This window comes from Aspergillus mulundensis, assembly GCF_003369625.1.
Source record: "Aspergillus mulundensis strain DSM 5745 chromosome Unknown scaffold_0, whole genome shotgun sequence".
NCBI classification, from domain to species: domain Eukaryota; kingdom Fungi; phylum Ascomycota; class Eurotiomycetes; order Eurotiales; family Aspergillaceae; genus Aspergillus; species Aspergillus mulundensis.
The window spans coordinates 5,200,161-5,223,322 of NW_020797888.1; the positions used below are offsets into that span (position 1 = coordinate 5,200,161).

General features: G+C 53.1%; 8 protein-coding genes across 8 annotated transcripts; 4 read left to right on the forward strand and 4 right to left on the reverse strand.

The window, feature by feature from the left end:
• Window positions 1-262: 262 nt before the first annotated feature.
• DSM5745_01432 (asparagine synthetase domain-containing protein) lies at window positions 263-2,100 on the forward strand (the record flags this gene model as incomplete). The annotated part of the gene is made up of 2 exons (XM_026743448.1): window positions 263-1,003; window positions 1,060-2,100. 2 exons carry the CDS (start codon window positions 263-265, stop codon window positions 2,098-2,100), a joined length of 1,782 nt encoding a protein of 593 aa, XP_026609293.1.
• A 1,909-nt stretch (window positions 2,101-4,009) lies between these two features.
• Window positions 4,010-6,061, reverse strand: cpcA (amino acid starvation-responsive transcription factor GCN4; the record flags this gene model as incomplete). The annotated part of the gene is made up of 2 exons (XM_026743449.1): window positions 4,010-5,686; window positions 5,849-6,061. 2 exons carry the CDS (start codon window positions 6,059-6,061, stop codon window positions 4,010-4,012), a joined length of 1,890 nt encoding a protein of 629 aa, XP_026609294.1.
• Window positions 6,062-8,757: 2,696 nt separating this feature from the next.
• On the forward strand, window positions 8,758-9,597 carry DSM5745_01434 (alpha/beta hydrolase; the record flags this gene model as incomplete). The annotated part of the gene is made up of 1 exon (XM_026743450.1): window positions 8,758-9,597. The coding sequence occupies one exon, from the start codon at window positions 8,758-8,760 to the stop codon at window positions 9,595-9,597; it is 840 nt and encodes a 279-aa protein (XP_026609295.1).
• Window positions 9,598-10,436: 839 nt separating this feature from the next.
• DSM5745_01435 (uncharacterized protein) lies at window positions 10,437-12,218 on the reverse strand (the record flags this gene model as incomplete). The annotated part of the gene is made up of 4 exons (XM_026743451.1): window positions 10,437-11,077; window positions 11,132-11,630; window positions 11,683-11,881; window positions 11,941-12,218. 4 exons carry the CDS (start codon window positions 12,216-12,218, stop codon window positions 10,437-10,439), a joined length of 1,617 nt encoding a protein of 538 aa, XP_026609296.1.
• A 4,007-nt stretch (window positions 12,219-16,225) lies between these two features.
• Window positions 16,226-17,614, forward strand: DSM5745_01436 (uncharacterized protein; the record flags this gene model as incomplete). The annotated part of the gene is made up of 1 exon (XM_026743452.1): window positions 16,226-17,614. One exon carries the CDS (start codon window positions 16,226-16,228, stop codon window positions 17,612-17,614), a length of 1,389 nt encoding a protein of 462 aa, XP_026609297.1.
• A 241-nt stretch (window positions 17,615-17,855) lies between these two features.
• DSM5745_01437 (putative prefoldin subunit 1) lies at window positions 17,856-18,390 on the reverse strand (the record flags this gene model as incomplete). Its single annotated transcript, XM_026743453.1, has 3 exons — window positions 17,856-18,021; window positions 18,123-18,289; window positions 18,361-18,390. 3 exons carry the CDS (start codon window positions 18,388-18,390, stop codon window positions 17,856-17,858), a joined length of 363 nt encoding a protein of 120 aa, XP_026609298.1.
• Window positions 18,391-18,895: 505 nt separating this feature from the next.
• DSM5745_01438 (isopenicillin N synthase family dioxygenase) lies at window positions 18,896-20,055 on the reverse strand (the record flags this gene model as incomplete). The annotated part of the gene is made up of 3 exons (XM_026743454.1): window positions 18,896-19,095; window positions 19,161-19,662; window positions 19,717-20,055. 3 exons carry the CDS (start codon window positions 20,053-20,055, stop codon window positions 18,896-18,898), a joined length of 1,041 nt encoding a protein of 346 aa, XP_026609299.1.
• Window positions 20,056-21,770: 1,715 nt separating this feature from the next.
• DSM5745_01439 (uncharacterized protein) lies at window positions 21,771-22,511 on the forward strand (the record flags this gene model as incomplete). Its single annotated transcript, XM_026743455.1, has 1 exon — window positions 21,771-22,511. One exon carries the CDS (start codon window positions 21,771-21,773, stop codon window positions 22,509-22,511), a length of 741 nt encoding a protein of 246 aa, XP_026609300.1.
• Window positions 22,512-23,162: the final 651 nt, after the last annotated feature.

Genomic DNA, 23,162 nt, shown 5'->3' on the forward strand with positions numbered 1-23,162 from the left:
CGGTACGGACGGAGGCCCCGACTCGGTAGCTATGACAATAAGCTAGACCGGAATATGGTCAAAGCAATATTTGAAACCAGCCCTTGTATAGCCAGGTGGTAGCAAGCTCGTGAAGTTGAATTGTTGACCAGACAATCCGGGTGGGATCATTGTTCTCCCGGGTCCGGTGCCTTCTTGTGAAATTATCTCTTCCCTCGGTGTTGCTCTCTTTCTTTCCGTGTCCGAGAGAATCGGCCCTTATGGGAGCCTGCAACAAAAGAGCATGTGCGGAATCTTCTTCTCGCTGTCCGCGGCTGAGAACCCCGTGCTTCTGGACAAAGACCTACGCTATCTGTTAACTAAACGAGGGCCAGATGAGGGCTCATACAGCATTGGTGTCCGCGGCGCAGGCCTGAACTTGTTCAACCATGAGGGTAGTGGCCGGATATGGCTTTCCTTCGCAAGCACCGTTCTCGCCATGAGGGGAGAAGATATCATTCGTCAACCGCTCACAGACAGCGGCAGAACGGGATCCATATTTGCCTGGAACGGGGACGCTTGGAAGATTGATGGACAGCCTATACCTGAGAGGAACGACACGCAGATTGTTTTCAACCATTTCCTCCAAGCCACCACGCAGGACTACTCATCAGAAGACTACAATGCTGTTTCTAATCCGGTCCAAAGAATGGCAGACGCTATCAGTAAGATTACCGGGCCTTTCGCGTTCGTCTTCTACGACGCCGTCAACTTCAGACTGTACTTTGGAAGAGACTGCTTAGGGAGACGGTCTCTTCTTTGGGGCCTTGATGAGGCAGGGAACTTCACGCTATGTAGTCTGAGTGACGCTTCTTCGCCTTCCTCTTTCCAGGAGGTCGAGGCAGACGGCATATATATGATCGAATTCGAAGATGACCAAAACGCGGACCCTGAACCGGCCCCAGCTGCAGGCCCTCTACGCTTTGACATCAAAAACATACAAAAGATACCATGGAGTCATGAGGTCTTGCCGACATATCATATGGTACGGCCTAACGCGAATGCTCTTTGCTGATGGCGGGTAACTGATCGAACCTCTAGATAAGTCCCATTCCTCCAATGAATAAGGCAGTCCCCGAGGGCATTCCCTCGCCACTAACTACTACATCGTCTGTCCTCAGTGAGCTGGAACGCAGACTCCGTCAGTCGCTGGCATTGAGGATTCAAAATGTGCGCGATCCTCCGTTTGGAGGGGAAGGCAATGTCAAGATTGCCGTGCTGTTCTCCGGTGGCCTGGACTGCACTCTCCTCGCAAGACTTGCCCATGATATTTTACCCGCCGGGGAAACGATCGACCTTCTGAATGTCGCTTTCGAAAACCCGCGAGTTGTAGCGGCAGCATCAAAGGGGCTAGAACAACCTTCATCTGCATACGAAGGTTGCCCCGACCGTATCACCGGACGAGCAGCATTTGCCGAGCTTCAACGCATCTGCCCAACTCGCAACTGGCGATTTGTTGCTATTGACATTCCGTACATCGTGACCGTCACGCACCGCGATACTATCAAGCGCTTAATGCGGCCACACAATACTGAAATGGATCTTTCTATTGCGTGTGCACTGTACTTTGCAGCCCGCGGTCAAGGCACAGCACACGACAGCCAACGACCTGACGCCAAACCTTCACAATACACAACACCTGCCCGTGTCCTCCTTTCCGGCCTGGGTGCGGACGAGCTGTTCGCCGGTTATTCTAGGCACGGAATAGCATTCTCCCGCAACGGTTTCGAAGGTCTCATCGACGAAATCGAACTCGACGTCAGCCGCCTAGGAAAGCGCAATCTCGGCCGTGATAACAGGGTCATTGCACACTGGGGCCGCGAAGCACGGTTTCCATTCCTAGATGAAAACTTTGTCGCCTGGGTGGTGCAAACCCCAGTCTGGGAGAAATGTGGCTTTGGAGTCCCTAACTCTCCACCATCAGATACCGGCATTGACCCTGAGAAGAAAGCCCTTCGTCTCCTAGCGCTCAAACTGGGCTTGGAAAACGTCTCTCGAGAAAAGAAGCGGGCTATTCAGTTTGGCTCCAGGACCGCAAAGATGGAAAAGGGCAAAACCAAGGGGACTGATGCCTTGGACTGAATGATGGCGCTGATTTACTCTACGACCGCTCACTACCAAACGTCGCCTTGTCTCAAATCATATATAAAACGCAGCAATGATGACAATACGTGGATCAGATACTTCCGAGACCTCCTCTTCAAAGCTTCGTTCAGTCCACTCCGTTTCACCCGCGGGTCCTATTTCATTCAGCCCTCCCTAGCTGACGGAGACTGCAACCGCCTCCCGCAAGGGAGACAGCTGGTTACTTCTTCTCGGTATGGGTGCTGGCGCGAATGGATGGGATTTGCATTGTGACACGGGATCCTGGATTTGAATGGGCAAAGGGGATTTCGGGTCTATGAGGTACATTCAAAAAGGCAAGTCTGAGCTGCTCTCGACTTCACATCTTACTATGTCTATAACACCCTCCGTTCCAGTCTGTGCTGGCTGGGTGATAATGCATATATAACATTTACGTACATAGACAGTCTCAATTATGAGTTTGAAGAAAATAGTAGATCTTCTAAACATAGCGCGTCTTGGACTATGTATCTTTGTTCATGGGCGTAGACCTACAGTATCGGTATCTATGGTACACGATATCAAGTATGAATAGTAGGAGAAAGACAGGAATCTATTCTGAGGGTTATTGATTCGATCTGGCGAAACTACGTCGCTAGATAGAATGGCTTTGGCTTCCAATGGAAAAGACTCACCGCGACGTATAAAAGTAAGAGAGACCCAAGGAAATAACCCCCAGACCAAACCAAGAAATGCCAGTAGAAGAACTATATCCAAGTCATCACAAAAGCGCACGTTCCTTACTGAGATACAGAGTATTCTCTATCCAAAGTGTTGATCCTCGCATGAATGGGCGAGGTAGGGAGGGGGCTTCGGAATAGCTTCAACCCTGCCCAAATAGGTATTAAGTACGACGTTTGTCGCGCACCAAGACACGCAGAGGCTAGAGCGCTCCCAGCTACACGTTGCCCCTCCTACAGATCCAGGCCCCAGAGGCTCGTGCTTGCCGCGACACCCGTGTCTGTGCGAGGCTCGAGAAAAGCTGCTGGGTTTCAGCCTCCAGGTCACCGGGGCCCACTGGAGCCAACGCAGTGCAGGGCACTGACTGCAGAGCCGCATCAGCCTCATGACGTGGCACTGTCACCTCGACTGCTGCTTTGCAGATCCCGGAGTCTCGCCCACGGCCAACTCGGGTAGAGTGCGAGGGAGCGGAGTATACAACAATAATAATAGCCTAGTAAGTGATTTTTTCCATCATCATCATCCCAAGACGGAACTCTGTTCCGGCGGGGTCCTTGCTCTCCGGGGGTCAATGGCGGTACTCTGTTGCAGCATCGTGAGGGCAAGATCTAGAGCTGATCTTGGTTCAAGAGTACGATGAGGTGCTAGAATGTCTATGGAGGATCTATGAATAATTTACGAGGACGCAGTGAATCTACGAAATGGACGGTGGAAATGATTGGAGAGCGAAAGTGGAATTGGTAACATTCTCGTCACATGGAGAAAATGACAGACCCAAAGAGAATATAAAAAGGACTGAGACATTCTGGTCCAATAATTAATTAAGAATAGAAGATACTCGAGCACATATAAGGCCACGAGTCGATCCATTGGAGACAGTCAGAACCGGCCTCAATGCACGCTCGAGCAAAAAGAAGTATAATAAAACAAGAAAACCATGGAGATTGAATAGAGAAAAACGCGGCGTAGACATGGATACGCTTGACAAGAGAAGAAAGAGAATAGAAACTTTTTTTGATGTCGAAGCGTCTTCGCCAGGTAACCAACATGTTGGAGACTGGCTGGTACTTCGGCGGGTTGAGACGGAAGGCTTCTCCGCCCCCGCCCACGAAACAAGAACAGCACCGGGATATAGGGAATCAGTCATGAATCAAACGATTTGTCGTGGCAAGGAGGAACGGAACTTTTAATTGACGTTGGCGGTGCCTAGGGCCTCAGCCAAGCGGGCTTTGTAGTACTCAAGGCTCTGGCGGGTTTCCTCCAGCTCCTGTTCGAGCAGAGCGTTTTTGTGCTCCAACTGCGCCTTAATGTCGGCCTTGCGCTGCCGTGACTTACGAGCTGCTGCCGTGTTTCGTGCACGCTTGGCGGCAATCGGGTCTTCGGGGTCGTATACGATCGCCGGAAGTGGCTTGGCTTTTTTGCCACTTGCATTGACCCCGGCAACGGTCGAGTGCTTGTTTGCGGGGCTCGAAGCGGCGGTAGAAGGGACGGGCGGAGAAACAGACTTCACAGCGGGAGTGACAGAGGCATCGGCCTTGACTTCCGGGAAAAAGGATGGCAGCTCCGAGGCAGCCGAAGCGAAGGGAACGGGGAATGAGTCATTTTCAGGGAATAGAGAATTCCAATCTTCGCTGTCGGGAGCCAGTTCCGCGTCCGCGGCGAACATTGGAGACGTGTCGTTGCTGAAGCAGCCAGGCGAATCGAAAGATGGCGTACTGAGCTCCGTCATTGAAGCTGACGGGGGAGCTGATGCATCCAAGAACAGTTCGCTCGGCGATACTGTGTTCGTAGGCAGGTGCGCCAGAGAATCTTTGGATGCCATCATGCCAGTTGGGATGAGGTTAGGCGAGGAGAACATGTCGAGATCGGGTTTGAAATCGTCGCCAAACGACTCAGCGAGGTCGAAAAGTTCTAGAGCATTCAGATCAGTACGCAGGACGAGACGCTCAGTGTCTGTACAATTAAACCCACCTTGATACATGATGCTCGGGGTAGACATGATGCGTCGGCGATGGATTGCTGGCGCGTACTGATTCTGGTTTGGGGAGTTGGTGGTGCTGCTATTGAAAAGCGGAACAGGTGGACGAAAGTGATGAGAATTAGAATTCGAAGCCGCGGGAGCAGAATTCGAAGCAGCGAATCGACGCAGAGCGTGCGATTGATTCGAAGGACTAGACCGAAGAGATGTAGACAGAGGATACCCGGTAGACTGCGTATTCAGTCGGGCTACTCGAGGAACCTGGAGTTTTGAGGAAACTCGGGAGCCGGCGAGCTGCTGAGGCAAGTTCACGGAGTGACTGCGCTGGCTTTGACCAAAGTTTGTTTGCAAGTTTCGTCGCGGATTGTGACCCGACTGGACGATCAAGCGTTGGTAGGCCGCAAACTGTCTAGGGGAAAGGTATGCCGGAGCAATCAAGTCCGTCTGCTGATCTTGAAGAGGTTGCGGACACGGAGCGGGAAAGAGCACAAAGTCCTCCTGCGGAGAATTGCTGCTGTTGTTCTTGTTGCTGTTGGGATCGGAGTTCAGATTCTGAGCCAGAGGCTGCGTGGGCGAGGGTGAAGGAAGCCATGGTTGCTGATGGTTATCCGTGATGAACGACTGAGAGTCGAACGTGGTGAAAGGGTTCGGGAGAGAACTTGAGCTACGCGAAGCGATGCTGAAGTTCAGAGGTTCCTGGGAAGGAGACTCTGAAGTTGTTTGAATGTTGGAGAGGGGAGTTGAAAACGTAGTCCGTTGAGGATCTATGATGTCTGTCTCGCTTGAGAAAGACGACGCGGCGGGGGGTGCGCTTAACAGTCCATCTTGAGCTGGACGTCGAGGTTGAAAGCGTGGAGAATACAGAGAAGATATGATTACGGCTGTCTAAAAAGAGCGCCAGGCAGGTTTGAGAGGATAATAATGTGTGATAGATAAAGACGGAGGAGGGTTCCGGAGAGATGCAAGAAAGAAGGAGGAAAAAGAGAGAAGAAGGCCAGGCAGCGACGGGGGATAAGGCACCTTTTAACTCCGAGTTTGTGTGCGCACTCGCCCGCCCTCTCCACCAATCAGCGGCCCTCGCCTCTCCGCCTGGGCCGCCAGCCGTATGAGGCCTAGCGCCAATTTGACGGTCAGCAGGTGTGAGTCACAGGGCCAGTCGCCGTTCCCATTGGTGGTTACGCGTCTCAAGTGGATCTTCACAAGGGACAAACTCTCGCTGCCTGGACAGAGCCCCAGGCGGGCAGGCTCGTACTCGCCCATCTTCCTGACGTCGTGGTATCAATTGACCAACCAGACGTGCATCTCAATCTACGTTCAGTCCTTCACAGCCCCAGGCTCCCTCGGGGAATGGATTGGGAAATTCCTATGCAGATGGGTTGCAGCGGCGGCCGGTGAGACAGGAGGCTCAGCCCCAATCCTGTCTCCGACTCTCCAAGTCCAAGTCCAGTCCAGTTCGAGTCCGCGACACTCCAGGCCATGGAAACCGCAGTCGAAAGCAGCGCGCTCCATAATTCAGCCTTTCATGGTGACTTTCCGCAAGAAAAGACCGCACAACCTACGTGAGCGATAAAGCCTTGGTCTGCCGCGCAGTGGAGATCACCTTCCCAATCGACTCCCCGCCGTGTCAACTATCCTGGTTGGCGCCGCCGAAGGGCGTGCCCTTGACATTCCAGAACTCAAACAACCGGATTTTTCCGTCGACAAAGGAGTTCATCTGACTTGGAGATTGGTGTCGCTAATGCGCGCTAGTTCCTCCAGATTGATTAGTGCAGGCTCCTGAATATTTTGACACGGTAGCCGGGTCGATTCGCCATTAGCCTACTGCACTGCTGCGATACGGTAATTGATTGAGGCTTGAGTCCGGATGTCGCTTACCACATTACCTCCACAGGAACCAGAGTCGCGTTGATGTAGTCCATTGTTGACTTGTAATCAATAACGGTTCAATAAGCCAACCAAATTGCTCGAGTCTGAGGATCAGGGATGATTTCCGGAGACTCGACAAAGCAAGCCTATCCACGGATCCCGAACGCCGACGCTTTTTGAATTCAAGCGATTTGGACGGGATTCAAGTCCGCAATCTTTCTTTACATGAAAGTGTAGGTGAAATTTTTCTTCTCCAGTCCATCCAAAGTTCAACTATCACTTGGATTGCGCGGCATTGACGACATGATTGTTCTGATGACATTGGTCTGATCTGTGGGCCGTTAGCGGTGGTCCGTGCAGTCAGGAACTGGTGGCCTGATTAACAAGGCGCCAAGTCGTTTGAATAGCCTATCCCCAGCCCTCACGGCTTCCGATCCAGCAAGTAGTGAACCCTGGACAACAGCCTGCAAGTCCCGATGAAACGGACATTCGAAATACATATTCAAAGCGCAGCCCGTCGAGTATGCCCGTTGTTAAGGGGAACCACCACTGGAAGACATCCACAGCCCTACTCCATATTGCCCACACACCTTCTCCATGGCAAGTTCACGCGCTCAAGAATGGCCTTTTCAGATCCTTCTCGAGCCTATGCAACTCTGTGTCAAAGCACGGCGCCGCAAAGAGTCTCTGAATGACGATGACAGGCTTGTCTGAATCTCTCGTGGCTGCAACAACGGTCGAGGTGTAAGAGCTCCCGGCAGTCAAGATATATACTCACGACGCCCGTGGGAAGAAGCAATTGTAGCCTGCCGTAGGCCTCGGTCATCGCAGGAGCAATGAGTTGTGCGAGTCCATCCATGGTGGAAAGATGAATGACATACTTTACAGCTGAAGCATCCTTTTCCGGCTTGGATTTCCATTTGTCCGTCGGCCGCTGCCTCGCCATTACTGCCAACCCGCAGCCGCTTCAGATCCTAGAAACGGGGGCCAGGACCGTACAGTTTGATTCCATGTGCCATAAGGGGGTTTTGATCGTCTGCAGCTGCTCGAAACACGCGACATCCAAGCCTGCGTGTCCTCGCCACTGGCAATGATCAAGCTCCGCCCCACGTAGCTTCCAGAGTTAACCCGGACAAAGCCTCGACAACACTCCACGTACTGCTCACCATCAATAACGAAGAGTCTGAACTGAAACCACACCCCGCTCGTCGGCTGCGACTCCGTGGACAACATAAGCTGTGTCTCCAGCTCGTCCGTCGCATATCTGATCAAGAACCAGGCGTGCTGGATGACCATGGGCATCATTAACATAGCCTATGACATTACTGTTCTTCTCATGCCCCAGCCATTGGTCTGGGGCCTGCAGATAAGCCGCCGCCGCAAACTCTCGCTCTCGGGTGTTTTTGCTCTGGGCGGGTTTGAGAGGCCCTGCCTCCATTAGATACCGATCGGGGGATCTGGCAGATACAAGATTCTTTTGCCTGTAAGTCCAGTACGCGGCGATTGGAAGAGGAGGCGGGGAGGGAGACTCACCTGCACCAGACCAATGCCTGAGTCCTTGGGCAGATACGCTTTACATCGCTGGCATTTGGACGGCGGTGGAGACATACATGAGCATAATCTGTGCCTGTCTGCCCACTCTTCCTAACCTCGTCAAGCATCTCGGGAGAGTCAAGAGTGTATCCGCCGCCTGGACGGGGCGAAGTCCTTCTCAAATGCGAGATCACAAGGTCCGAACGGTGTAGTCACCCCGAACAACTCCTCTCGCGTGCGTCCAGACGGAGGTGGACGTTGAGTGGAACGCGAGGTGATCCTCCAGCTCTAGCGTGGGCTTGGAGGGGTGACGGAGACAAAGGAATCACTGCATTAGCCTCTGGCACTGTAACGACAGACCTCACTGCGTGCTTACCTACGTCTAGTCACCTCCCAGTCCTTTTTCATAAGCTTAAATAGACGGGAGGCTTCGCCTCTTTCTGCTTCGCTGCTATGCCCAACCGCAACACCAGCTCCCCTCCAGTATACCCTACTGCCTCTGCATTCTCCATCTACTCCGACTCCTACTACTCCGTACCATTGTCCCCATCTTCGACATGGCCAGCGCCAGTGCCAGTGCCAGCGCCAACCTCCCTCCTCCCCCTCTCACCCCCAACCCCAACCCCACAATCGTCATCATCCACGGGGCATGGCACAACCCCACGCACTACAGCAGCCTCAGCAACGGCCTCCGAAGCCTCAGCCACAACGTCCTAATCCCCTCGCTCCCCTCAATGAACGGCACCCGCCCCCCAACCTCAGACCTCCACACCGACACCGCCCAAATCCGCCGCTATATCGAATCGCTCGCGGACGCAGGCCACCGCCTCGTTATCCTAATGCACTCCTACGGCGGCCAAGTCGGCACCAACGCACTGGCTGGACTCGACACGCGCACACGCGGGGCTTCAAACCTGCCCGGCGGTGTTATCCGGCTGGTATACATGTGCGCGCATGCCCTGAGCGAGGGCATGTCCATGTTCGGCATTGCCAAGGCCGCGGGCCGCGAGAAGGCGCTCCTCGATGCATTTATTGTTGCTGATGATGGGATGGTCGAGTACCGCGAGGTAAGGGAGCGCATGATTGGACCGCCTGGAGATCTCTCGGAGGAGATGGTGGAGTCTTATATTGCGCGGTTGAGGCCATGGAATGGGAAGGGGCTGTATCAGGAAATTCAGGCGGCTGCCTGGAGGGACATACCAGTGTCGTATCTTCTTACCTTGCAGGATAGGCTGATGCCAGTTGCATATCAGAATGCCATGGTAGCGCGCTTACGGGCTGAAGGGGTGGAGGTTGAGGTGTTTGAGTTGGAAACTGGGCATTGTCCGCATGCTACGACGACAGGGAAGGTGGTGGAGATTTTGCATGCTGTTACAAACAGAGAAACGAAGAAGTAGTAGGACAGTTACTAGACTTGGAAACTCCATGGTTGCGTGTCCTAGATAGATACAACCAGTCTAGCCGAGCTATGTACTCAAAATAGTCCCACAAAATAAGATCATTCAGTAGACGACGACAATGTCGTTAGCAAAGAGCTCAGACTACTTCTATGCCTGACTCGGGGTTCAATAAGAGAAATAATGCAGTGTTTTCTTACGATGGAAGACAAGCCGATGTATAGTCATAAGCCCAGGCACGAAAAATATATATCAAAAATGCATTGGTTCTATTAGCTATTACCTATGTTGCCAATCGACGAACCGCCGGCGGCGGCCCATGGTAGGGTCAAAGAGTAGAGTGAGCATCCAAACTAAGCCAGATTCAACACGTAAATCACCCTCGCAGCCCCAAATCACGACAGTGCATCAAACGGCCACGGCAATCAAGTCACAAAGCAAACAACAAAACAGCAAGTGGTATCAATCTAGAGAGACGGCGCATGATCTCCCAGGCTAAAGGGGTATCCCCTGAGAGATCGGATATCATAAAGGAATGGACTGTGACTCCCGATATCATAAACATCAAAAGCAGCCACGAAATCGACCGTCAAAGTAGCAGAGGGTATCATTGACACACCGGTGCATGGACCAATGCTCACAAGCAATGGGTGCAAGCGGCGCGACAGTGGCGATATTAAGCTGGACAAGATTCGAGTATCGACTGGAATATACTGAGAATTTTTATTGGTTTTTCGGTTTCTTATTGCTTTTCCGTCTTTTGATCATGACGCGGAAGCGCAGGAGAACTGATACTGTTTGTCCCACCACTTCTCTAACTCGACCGGCCTTTGTGAAGTTCAAGCAGCAGCCTGAACAGGGGCGGCGGTGGAAGGAACGACAGGCTTGGCCTCCTCAGTGGCGGGGGCCTCGGCGGGCTTGGGGGTCTCCTCAGCGGGGCCCGCCTCAGCAACGGTCTCGGTCTTGGGCTCAGCAGCCTCAGCTTCGGTGGTCTCCTTGGTCTCGGGCTTCACGGCCTTGCTGGGCTTGCGGAAAAGGCCACCGAGCTTGTTCTTGGGCTTGGCCTCACCCTCAGCGGCCTCGTCACCAGAGTCGGCCTTCTTCTTACCGAAGCTGCCGAAGAAAGATGTGCGGCGCTTGTCCTTGGTGGCAGCAGCGGGGGACTCAACGGGAGACTCGGCAGGAGTCTCCTTGGCGGCCTCAACCTCGGGAGCGGCGGTCACGCTCTCAGGCTCAATGGGCTTAGCAGCCTCCTCGACAGGGTTGTCGAGCTGAGGAGCGGTGGTAGCGACAGGAGCGGGTTCGGCGGGGGCAGCGGCTTCCTTCTCACTCTTCTCCTGAGAGGGGCTGGTGACCTTCTGGAAGAAGTTGCCGAAGAGAGAAGAGCGCTTAGACTTAGGGGCGGGAGCGGCCTCGGTCTCCTCCTTCTTGTCCTCTTCCTTCTTGTCGGCGGCCTCGACAGCGGCAGGAGCGGCAGAAGCTGTGTTGATGTCAGTAATATGGCCAGTGTCCGATGTTTTCAAATGTTTCGTACCCTCAGCAGCAGCAGGCTCAGCGACAACGGGAGCCTCAGCAGCGGGGGCCTCGGTGGCTTCAGCGGGCTTAGCCTCCTCAGCCTTGGCCTCCTCCTTCTCTTCCTTCTTCTCCTCCTTCTTCTCCTCAAGCTCCTCCTTCTTACCTAGGAGAGTACCGAAGATGGAGGTCCTCTTGCGGGAACGGGAACGGCTCTTGTCCTTGTTCTCCTCGGCGGCAGCAACAGCAGGAGTCTCCTCCTCCTTCTTGTCCTCTTCCTTAGTCTCGGCGGCCTTGACGGGGGCAGCGGCGGGCTTGCTCAGCTTCTCGAGCTCAGCCTTGTAGCCCTCGCTAGAGGTGATGGTGTCCTTCTCGGCCTTGGCCTCGGTGGACTTGGCCTCAAGGGCAGCAATCCAGCTGTCACGCTCAGCAGTGTTGGAGGCCTGGAAAGTGTGCTTGTGACCGTTGAGCTTGAAGAGGAACTCGTCGGAACCCTCCTTGGTCACATCGGAGATGTCGGCCTGTAAACATATCAGTGCTTGCTTCGACCCGAGTTCCTACTGCGCCACTCACCAAGCTGATGATGCCAGCGGGGGTAGCCTTGTCCTCGGCGCGCTTCGTGAAGAAGAGCAGACCCTTGCCGGTCTGGCTGGCCCAGGCGACAATGGGGTTGGCGACAGCGGGCTTCTCGTTGCTGCGGAAGACGGAGAGCTGCTTGGCCTCAACAGCCTCGTCGCTGAAGTAAAAGAAACGCTTGGCAAAGCGGAGGCTCCTGGAAGTTGCAGATATTAGCTATCATTGCATGCGCCGCCCACAAAATCGGAAACTTACTTGACCAGACCAGGGGCCTTGTAGCCGAGGATTCCCTCAGAGGCGGGGATAACCTCCTTAGCCTCCTCCGCAGGGGCCTCAGCCTTGGACTCCTCGGCGGCAGCGGGGGCAGCCTCAGCAGCAGGCTCGGAAGCCTCAGCGGCGGTCTCCTTGGGCGCTTCGACGGCGGGGGTCTCGGTGGCGGTAGCAGCCTCAGCGGGGACAACAGGGGTCTCGGTGACAGGAGCAACGGGAGCAACCACGGGGGTCTCCTCAACGGGCTTCTGGGCGTCAGACATGGTGTCGATGGTAGATTAAAAAGTAATTATAAAAGGTATGGATGGGATTAGATAGTCGTAGAGAAGCGAAGAAGCTTCGGTAAAAGAAGTGACGTCGAGCTGGGTATCTTAAGGGGGTATCTCAACAGAAAGAAACAAGAGCAACCTCAGCACAGGGCTAGAAGAGCTCGGGTATCACAACGAAGGCAAAGGTGGTGGTAGAAGGGCAGGTATCTGTGGCAGAGAAGGAAGAGAGAAGAGAAAGAGAAGGAAGAAGAGGCGGGAGGAGCGAAGAAAAAAGAACTTATTTGAGCAGGGGCTGGAAAGGAGGGAAAGGAGGGTAAGGAGGCAGTGGGCAGGTCGCCCGATCAGGAAAGGAGCTGCAGGGCGGCCTCTTCACCAAGTTAATTTGGTCCTTTTAATTTTCTGATCGCGTTGCTAGTAGCAGAAAAGGGGCCTCGACTGGAATTAGCTATGGCTAGTGCGACTCAGAGCACAGGAGCAGGGCAACTCTGGCCCTTTGACGAGGGGCTTTGGCGAAAAATCTGTTAGTACGACCTGCAGTGTCAGGACTCAGGACAGAGCTACTGGTACCTATAGTGGCATGGAGAGCTTGCCGATATGCAAGACGGACGGCTGTCTCTCCCGCTGTCTACAAGCCTGAAGTCATATTCAACCATTAATATATCTGATGGCCATGTCCACAGCGATAGATGCCCTATATATGGCTAATTTACTCGAGATGAGAGTGATCCCTGATGGATGTTGTTATTGTTGAGAACCTTGGAAAAGTCAGGTGCTCAGTGGGTCCCTTGGATCCATCAAAGAAAAGTGCCTGAGACTGCCCTGAGCTTCACCACCAGCTCGTTCATCCATGCCTGAGCTCCTTCTTCATCCCTGCCACACCGAGATACTCATATCCCTCCAGGACCAGCGCATCCTTCCATCCAGGCGCCCATGCCTCTTCTCCCTGGCGGTGCAGGAGCCGTTGAGCGAAGAGCGCAAACTAACTCTGGCGACTTGTGGTCGTCCATGGTTCTGGCCGCGACCAACCACAATAGGCAGTTAGCTTGACCCGTGGTCGCTTACCTAAGCCCAGCCAGTCCTCGGCCACGCGACTCGACGACGAAACATCCCATGACTGCAGCCACCACCAAATTCACCAACCAGCGCCCAACGAGCCCCTCCACGACCGAAATCCAACGCCCATGTCATAATTCCCAGGCATACTTCATGGTCCTCACCTGGTATCAGATTACGTGCTAGCCTGCTAGCCTCCAAGCCTGATAAGTGATAACATCTCGATGGCCACGATGGCGCCCGCCCCACCGACCAGCCCTACAAAGAACTCTCAATCTGTACACCATGACGGAGCTCCCGGTCTCGGAGTAGCCGCGCCATACTAATCGGACTAATCACTAGTAAAGCGCACTTGCAGACTCTCTACGAACGACGTCGTTTGCCTCGTACCTGACTCGCCACGCGAGACCTTGGAAGACAATCCGATAGAAGTCGAAACCTGCCATTCCAAATGGTGAGATGTTTCGGATCCACCCCCTATTCAGCATCCCACCGACGACCGTCTCCCGTCCCCGTCGTTTCTGGCTCTTTTGATGGTGATGGACGCCAACCAATCAAGGCCCCGTCGATCTGATGATCCTTTTGAGCCGTGTCCAACTCTTGCCGACTTTAGTCCTGCTTTCTCTTTGGCTGTCGGAAATTTTCGTCAAGCCGCTGGCGCTCAAGCGCCGTGTTCTCGCCGAATCAATTATCATGCACGTTCTTCGGTCCCCTATCCGCTTGGAGCTGGATGCTAACGCTCGCTCCACTTATCTACTTGGAAGCTGAAACACTCGAGGATCGAACTGAGGTCCAATCCAAGCCACATGCGCGACTCGCGACGCACAGAGGCTAGAGCTAGATACATTGCGTGCTCAAAGCACGGTGTACACGAAGATCATGTAGATAACCGGCTGTCTGTGCAGCTGACGGAGCACAGAGTCCGATAGTGCGAACAGCTCAAACTCAACGAGCCCGTACCCCGCTCGCTCGGCTTAATTGATATCGGCATTCGCGACAATGCCAATATGGATGCGACATTTCGTTTCAGACGCAGAGGCGCCGGACGCCGGTATGATGTATCAGCCCATACTGCAAAGTGGCAGTTTCTCCTGCAGAATCGCAGCCCGCGGCCCTCATCGCCAGTCCGGTCCTGCAGCCTGCAGCGCATCGACTGCCCCTCACCAGCATATTAATTAACCATCTTTATCGCCATACCACCTTATATGCCTAATTAGCGTCATGCAAAACGAACATCACATACCTCAGGCTCAGGTGAGCTAACCCAAGGCCGACCTAGTCTCCAAGTCCATCGGAAACGGCAACCAGGCGCCTGATCACCTCTTGCCTCTTATCATCACAATCATCCCTCCGATCACGTTATGCGCGTGCCCTGATTCCGTCCCATTCGTGTGTACTTACATGCTCCCGCGCAGGTCGGACTGCAGCTGAATCGCAATAGTCAGGCCTCGGAGCTTTGGAAAAGGACTGATTTGCTGGCCATCTGTTGTGCGACCCGAGTCTGCGAAGGAAGTCTTCCGGACGGTTGGTCTGCATCCAACGACTCAGCGTCTAGATGCCGTTTGGGCTTTAGCTCTGGCCTCGACAACCCCAAGCATAAGCTCATAGGTCTAGCCCACGCTCCGGCGGGTCGCTGGACTTAGCAGTATAGATTGATATCCTAGCACGTATACCGTAAATCGCTGGTATCTGGACCACTCGCAATGGAATGGAATGCAACTCCAGATACCCCCCTCCCGCAGTCCCTCTGGCGTGCAGTGCCGTGCACACGTATCGTGTGCAAAGATCACCAGCTGGAGCTTCAACGATCACTAAGACTTGCGATAGTAGCTTGGACTGGTGCGCTGGCGTTTCTATCTCGCTACGGAGTGATGTAATACTCAAGCCAGTCCCTTAGCGATATTCCCCTCCTGCCGTAGCGCGGTGCCTCGTCGTATCCCCTCTGGCCTGTACATAAGACCGTGTGTACGGTACGAAGTAATTAGGTAGACTCTTCTTGAGTACACTGAGAGACCCCTGTTGTCAAAATCTGATAGGTAGTATATTGAACATGATCTATAGGTTCACGGGGAGAGTAATAACCCTGAACATTAGGGAGTCCTGCGTACACTCCAAGGTCTTGCATGGTAGGTAGATTACGGATTGACCGACCATGATACATGCCAGCTATCTGGCTGGTAAAAAGAACATGTAGCTTCATACCAAGCAAAATGACACTCGATTGGAGCTTTGTGAAGCAATCCTCTCGCATATCGCAGGTATAGACGGGTGTCAGCCCCATCGACCACGAGAATCTCGTGGCTCTCGTCCGAACAAAGACCAGGGACAGGAAGCAGAGAATGATGGGAACAGAGTCTCCATGTCCGGCGCTCTTTATTCTGATGTCCCGGGCGGATTTTGTGGTTGGGTAGTGGGTTCATTTGCAGTTTGGTGGTTGCGAGTTGTAGTGAATGTGAAAAACCTCAGAACCCGATGTTCACTTCATTCACTTCATTGACTGGGGCTTCGAACCACCATAAATACCCCACGAATTTACCCCCAGGATGCTCTTTAGCACTTACCATCCCTCTCACTTGCCTGTTTCCTTCTACCTATCCGCTCTTTCCTTGTTGAAACCGTTTTAATTGTATGTTTCCTGTTCACCTTGGTGTCGAGTCCAGCATCAACTTCACCCCATCTCTTTACTTGCCTGTTCTCCGGGCTGTCCGTTCTTTTTTCGCTGTCAAAAGTGCCGTCTCAGGGTATGCTTTCTTCCTTCGAGGTGTCGGTCGAGTCCAGCATTGAAATATTCGTTCATAGGTAGTCATTGGGTCCGTCCATCCTCACCGATCACCGTACCATTACAACGCACGGCACTGCAAAGCTTCATTCCTTAAAGTCCAAGTGAAATCAGTACCATGTATCCACGCTTCCCCCGTGCAGATTTCGGTCATGACATGGTCCCTCCCATGTCTACCTCATCGACCACCAGAGGCTCCGAGAACCTGCGTCCGAACGAGTTGCGCTCTTCTGGTAGCAACCAGGGCCAGCGCCAGCGCCATCCCGAGTTACAGCCACAAGCAAGCTTCCCCAACAATCATTCGGTTTTCCTCCGTCGAGACCCTGCTCATGGTCACTTGAACCCTCCCACGCCTGCCTCAACCACCTGGGATTTTGAGAGCCTGCGTCCATACCAGCTGCAAGCATTCGGTGCCAACCAGTTCCAGGCCCGTGGACGGTCCCAGACAGGCTACACTCACAGTGATTCGGTTTTCCCTCGTCAAGGCCTTGCTCACAATAGAGGTCTTCTCACGCCGCCCACGCCTCCTACCCCCAGCTGGACCATTAAGGACAAAGCAAATCATCCCCCGGCCGAGCGCCAGGCAATGGGAGCAAGCCAGCTCAACCTACAGCCGCTGTCGCAGTTTAACCTCTCGAGCAATTATCCTGCGTTTCCCCGTGCTGACATGGGTCATGACATGCGCATTCCCACGCCTACCACGCCTGTCTCGTTCATAGGGGGCTCGGAAAGCCAACGTCCAGAACATCACCGGGCAGTTGGTATCAACCAACTCCAGCTGCAATCCCCGCCCAACTTCAAGGGCCTTTTCAACCTCAGGGTCGACATGCTGCGCGCCCTCAGCGAGGCCATAGTCCAGTCACTAGGTCCTGGAACCTCGTTCAACACGAGCGACTGGTACACAGAGACAGCACCCCGTCCCACACCTCCTGTGACAGGCCATAGAGTTCTCGCAACTTTCTTGCCAGCAAAAGTCACAGCAGCAAACGAGGCAAGGGTAGAACAACAGGCAGGCCCGGCAAACAAACAGCCAAACGACTGCTTCTGCCCACCAGCCCGTAGACCGTACTATGGATACCGCGATTTCACGCCCTTTCCGACTATCGTCATCATTACTGGCTCTAGTGGCGCGAGCTCACCCTCGGGACCCCCAGGCTCGGACGGCTCGAACCAGGATTTCGTGCGCGACGCGCGCTCCTGGTTCGCAGCCTCTAAAGGCACCACTCGCATCGTGCTGATCCACACATATAATGCAGAAGCGCACACGCTGACGATTGAAAAATGGCAACTTGCGATGCCTCAATTGAATGTGCCCGCCAGGAAGACGGAGTGCTCCATGAAAGCCCAGGAGCTACCGCCGTTGGGTAAGGTGCCTGTGGCGCTTCAGCAGCCTTATTGTTCGCAGCGGATGGTGCTGAGTGATGAGGGGCTTGAGGGAGGCCCGCTGCATATGCATTTCCAAGCGCTTATGAGTAGGCCTCCTGTTTCACAGCAGGGGGAAAGGGACGTTGTGCTTATTGGTTGGGACTTGCTGAAGGATGTCGCGCGCAAGCTTTGAGTGTTTGTCAGACTGTTGCTGGATTTTGTACCGGGGTCAAGCGACTCGGAAGGACGAGGTACCTAGTGCATACCATGTTAGACGGTTCAGCATCTCAGTGTCAAGATTGGCGACCACAATAGCCCGGTTTTGGAATAACGATGTTCATAAAGCGCCATGTTTTGAGCCATCCATCCATTTATAGGAAGAAGAAGATAAAGACAAAAAGAAAAAGGAATCAATAAAAAGGAGAAAGAAATAATCACGCCCGTCCAGATTTCAAAATCGCCTCCAGGTTCTCCCGACTGTTCTTGAACGTCATCTCTAGATAGTTCATCCTCTTCTCCAAACTCTCAATCTCCCCCTTCAGCTCCCCGCTCTCTGTCGATATCCGCTTGTCAACTGATGTTCTGGGGACCGCAACGAACCTACGAAGTGGCATTAGCTCCATTCCGCCTTATCCTCCCGATACCTCCCAAGTCCCAGTCCCAGTCCCAATGTTGGTGGTCCACGCGGCGGACAAACTCACATCTTCCCAACACCCTCATAGACCTTCGTCTCGGCAGGCAAAGTGCCCAGTTCCTTTGACGTAAGCTCCAGCATCCGGATATCACGGTTCTTGCTCGTCATCTGCGCCTTCGTAATCCCGATCTGTTGCTGTGAGGTAATCACGCGGGATTCGATCTCTTGGAGGAGCTGTTGAAGAATAAATCGTTAGCAGCCGCAGCTATAACTGGGTAAGACAAGAAGCTTGATCGCGAACGCACCTTTTGGAGAGCTTCATTTGGAATAGACATTTTGGGATGTGATGCGGCGGGCGGAAGGAGGGGTTGCGATGTGGTTAGGGCCGGATTGTGGTGTTTCACGGGCGTTTCCGTATTTTGAAATGGAAAGAGGTATATCCCAGCGGACCAAGAGATGTGTAGACGGTTAATACTGAGTTCAGGACTCGGATTAGTTATAGTTCGCGACTGCAATAATTTGTTGTTCTGATGCGGCGAGTCGGGCGGAGCTGGAGACAAACGAACGATGCCGCCGCTCTTATCGGCTTGGCTCCGAGCTGTTTCTGCCTTAAGGCATCAAATGGCATCTTGAACGAGGGCTTAGGGCTGGCTGGTAGGGAGATATGCTTCAACTCATTTAATAGAAATAGTCACTAGGGAAAAAATAATAGCAATGAATATAACGTTTGTTGTAGTTCTTGTCATTTTTTTGATATATTTCGTTTGTGGTGTTTGAAAGAGATGTGATGCTCGATCGCCAGATATATATTTGCAAGCCATGAAACCAACAGGAGTAGGTTCAATACATCATAGCCATCCTCATTTTGTTATAATCTCCGCGCGTGATAGGCTCATATTTCGCCGGCTCTCTGTCACTAATGCAAGACGGTATACACTCCACGACAATATCGTCATCCGGAGACATGAAGAAGGGAATGGAGTATCGTTCACGAGTCATCCGGTTCGGACCCTCAATTCGATCAGACAGTTCGGGCAAGCCTACCCGGTGGTTCGTGGAGCAAAGATGATCTGCCATGCATAGATTAGCCCTATAAAGTACGTACTGACGGTACTGCCCGTATCATTTGCCCAACGAAAGGAAAACAGATAGGGTTTCCAGAACGAACCGTTACTCCACCTCTGCAATAGATCCCCTACGTTCATGATAATACTATTCTTCACAGGCCGCGCAGGCACAAACGACCCCGGCCGTGAGACATCCTCCACCTCGAGCCCGCCACAGTCGTCTTGGAAGAGCAAGGTTATTGAGCTCCAGTCGGTATGCGCTGCGCAGCGACTCACGCGGTCCTGCTCTAGATCTTCCGCCGGGACTGGTAAGTAGTGTAGAAGTCGGAGCTGATGGGAGTTTCCCGAGTGTTTCATCGTTAAATATTCTGCGTCCTCGAGATCCAGGCCCACGGCCAGGGCCCGGAGGATATCGTTGCCGACACGGTCACAGTCGCTATAGAACTGTATCATGAATTCCCTAAAGCCAGGAAGCGTGGCGTCGGGAAGCCATTGATTTGGTTCATGGGTGTTGTTCTCGCTGCCGATATCGTAGACTTCCTTTTACGGAGTCAGCAATGTTCAGCTACATGGCTCCCCCGAAAAGCAACGCACCTTGACATCAGGCACCTCTCTCAATTTACTCCTCACCTCCTTGTCGTCACCGGTGCTCATAATCTGCGAAACCTTCTCTAGCCCAGGCCACGAGTATCCGCGGTGGACTGCCCAACCTTCTGGGTGAGGGGCCTTCATCTTCTCCTCTTCTGGGAGCGCAAAGAATTGCCTCATCCACTCGAATGCCCCATCGAGGCTGTCTTCTGGCAAAGAGTGGTTGATGATTCGAACAAAGCCCACTCGCTGACAGGCGTTTACCAGCTCTTGCGCCACGCCTTTTCGCGAGGCTTCATCATCGAGGTTATACCATGACGAAAAATCTACGACGGGTAGCGCCATGATTGTAAAAGTAGGCCCGGTTCTTTTCTAACAGATTGACGACAGCTGGGGAAATTAATCTGAACGACCGGGATGCTTGTCTAATCGGCTGACGGTCACATGCTCTGCAAAGTCATCCTTAGTAAGGAATGATCTGGTCTCCTTGCTACACGGTCAGATTCGTAATCGAGAAAGCGCCTCGATTGGTATTAGACAAGGTCAGTTTCACTTGTACTGATGTTTAATCTTGGTGACCTCAATATATGGGGGTTGCCGCCTGCGGAAAATCCAGCCGTGAGCTTATACGGAAAAGACAGCCACCCGCGGGGTTCCTGATATCCTCAGTCAGGAGATCTTAGACTATGGAGAGCCATGTCTTTCAAGTCTCAACAGTCCTGTATTGTATCATATGAATCACCAACTTCAGTGAGATTTTAGCACCAGTCGCATCCATATCCGCCTCGCTTAAGCCAAAGAACTCAAGTGTTAAAGTAAATGTTGCCTTTGAATCAAGACACCTCAAGCTGTAACTCAGGTACATTCAAGGCCACCAATAGAAGATGCATAACGGGCCAGAGTAGAAACTTCAACCCTAGATGTTTCTGGTTGCTTGATCCTTCTTTGACGAGGTGATATGTCAAAAGCCTAGGGACCAAGGGTAATTTAGCAACGGCTGACGACGTTTCCGGCGAAGCTTAGTATAGAGTAGCTATGCCGAAATTATATACCCTTGGCGCAGGGGAGAGCTTGACTAGGGCAGCCCGGCGTGTACTATTGCCATTTAAGACCGAAGAGTGAAATCCAGGTTGAGGCAGTGAGTACCCTCTGCGAACAGAGCAAGCGTTTCGACATAAAAAGTAGTCGGTACCGCAAAGAGTAGAACTGTATCATGCCTTGCGTTGTTCAGAATGGCTAGCCACTCTTCTTTCGCACGTCATTTTGAGACAGAAGTCTCCATTATCGGGTGAAAACAAGGCGTTAAGTGTTGAGCATACGCGTTCATTGTAGGAGGAGTTTGACAAAGAAGGCTGATCAGATATCGGCATTCGGTCAGGGACGCTCGGGTCTTTTGCGTTTGATCTGAGCCATGCATCATAAGTTCAGCACGTTAGTAGTAGTGAGCCATTGGCTACGGGAGAAGATCTCAACAATGGAGCCGGGCGCTCGGAAGCCGAGCTGGCATGTCGATGGGTCGTTTACATTTAGGCATTGAGCGATCCTGATAAGATTGACTTGGGTCGCGCAATATCCAACAGACGAAAGACACTTGCCATATTCGAGAAGGGTCCTTTGATTGTGGAGATCGCTCAGTAGATCAGGGTGTGGAAGATCGTGGAGGCGGATGCTGCCCGGCATGGATATGACGACGATATGCTAAAGACCACGACTGGACAATGGCTTTTTAGCACAGCTCTCAATGTTAATATGCTTATTGTATTCATCCCGAGACACTTGCTCGGGATAGTTGTGGTTCGGCATTGTTGCGAGTATCGTGAAAAGCAGGAGGCTGGGGTCCACGAGTCTAGAGCGGGACCGACGGCCTTGCCATTTTTAGTAATTTGTTGATTGCCCCGGCCCAACCACCTCACAGCCAGGGCTTCACTCCATCGTCATCGCTACCTAACGCCGATTCTTGGCCGATTGGAGGTCCCTGCAAACCCTGTTCTTCTTCACACCAAAACCGCCCATATACACCAATTCCCCGACCGGCGGGACGACGAAGCCTACCGCACGAAATGAAGCTATCCGGTTGGATCGCAATCGCATTCTTCGGCGCAGGCGCCCTCTCAACCTCCCCGTCACACATCCCCTTCGACCACCCCATCACAGCAAGCCCTGAAACAAACCGACGGGCATACGATATCCTGCAACTCCTGAACAAGCGCGACGGCAACTGCCCCGGCGGCTACAGCCCATGCGATAACCTCGACAACTCCGGTATCTGCTGCCGCACCGACGCAATCTGCACGAGCGACGACGCAAACCACATCGCGTGCTGTCCCAGCGGCGCAAGTTGTACGGGGACTCTGGGCGGAGGCTCGACGTCAGGGTCTGGAGGGTGGCAGACGACATCGGACGCTACGACGACAACCGACGATGACCCGACCTCGACGATCACGGGCTCGACGATGAACGGCGGGTACCCGTTCGTCTATGTGCCTACTTCATTTTCGGATGCGGATGAGTGCTCGTCGTACTACGATCGCTGCCAAAGCAGCTACACGGCGTGCGTTACGTATTTCGGGGGCTATGGGGTGACCGTTACGGGTGGGGGAGCGGACTTTACGCAGACCGGGGGCGCGGCGAGTGCGGTTGAGACGTGCTCGAGCTTGAGTCAGAGTGCGTGCCGTGGGCTGAATCTGGGGGTTTGTGGGAATTATGAGGGCGGGACGGATGGCGCGGGGTATCGGAGGACGTCGAGCCTTCAGGATATTGTTGTGGGGATGGTTGTTGGTGTTGCTGGGTTCTTCATTTGAAGACACTGATGGACAATGGACATGTTACGACTTGGATGACGGATCCTTGGTAGGGATTTGTATATGATTTTTCTGTCTATGGATGATATATGGAATGACTGAATGAGTAATGTTTGTACTGTTCTACGTTTATGTACCTACTACTTTGCTATGTCGAGGTCAGACACCTATCTACATACCAGCAATTGAGCCTCTACATAAGCCTCGAGTCCTTGGACTGAGACAAAATCGCATGACCACCTTCAGACACACCGCTTGACCCTCAACCCAAGTCCTGCAGAACAAGCGGGATCGACGGATGACTGCCATGCTGTCTCTGTAGTCTCCATAGCCAGCAACCAGTAAGTGAACAGCGCAGTGGAGTGCCCGACGCCTGATTAGCCCGAGCTGCCCAGTACCTGATAACGCGAGGCGTTGGTGCCAGTAGGGGAGTACCCGAGATAAAACCCGGGTATTCTACACCTCGTGAGTCAGAATTGTGACCTGATTGACCAGATTAGGTACGGAGTACGAGCTGCCCAGGCGAGACTTGAGAGTGGTAATATTAATAGTCGGTATTATTGTTCTCGTAGTGATGCGGGGCTGGCCGTTGTACTGAGGGAGGGGCAGATGCGATGTATTCAGCTTGACGAAGTGAGGGTTGGAACGTGA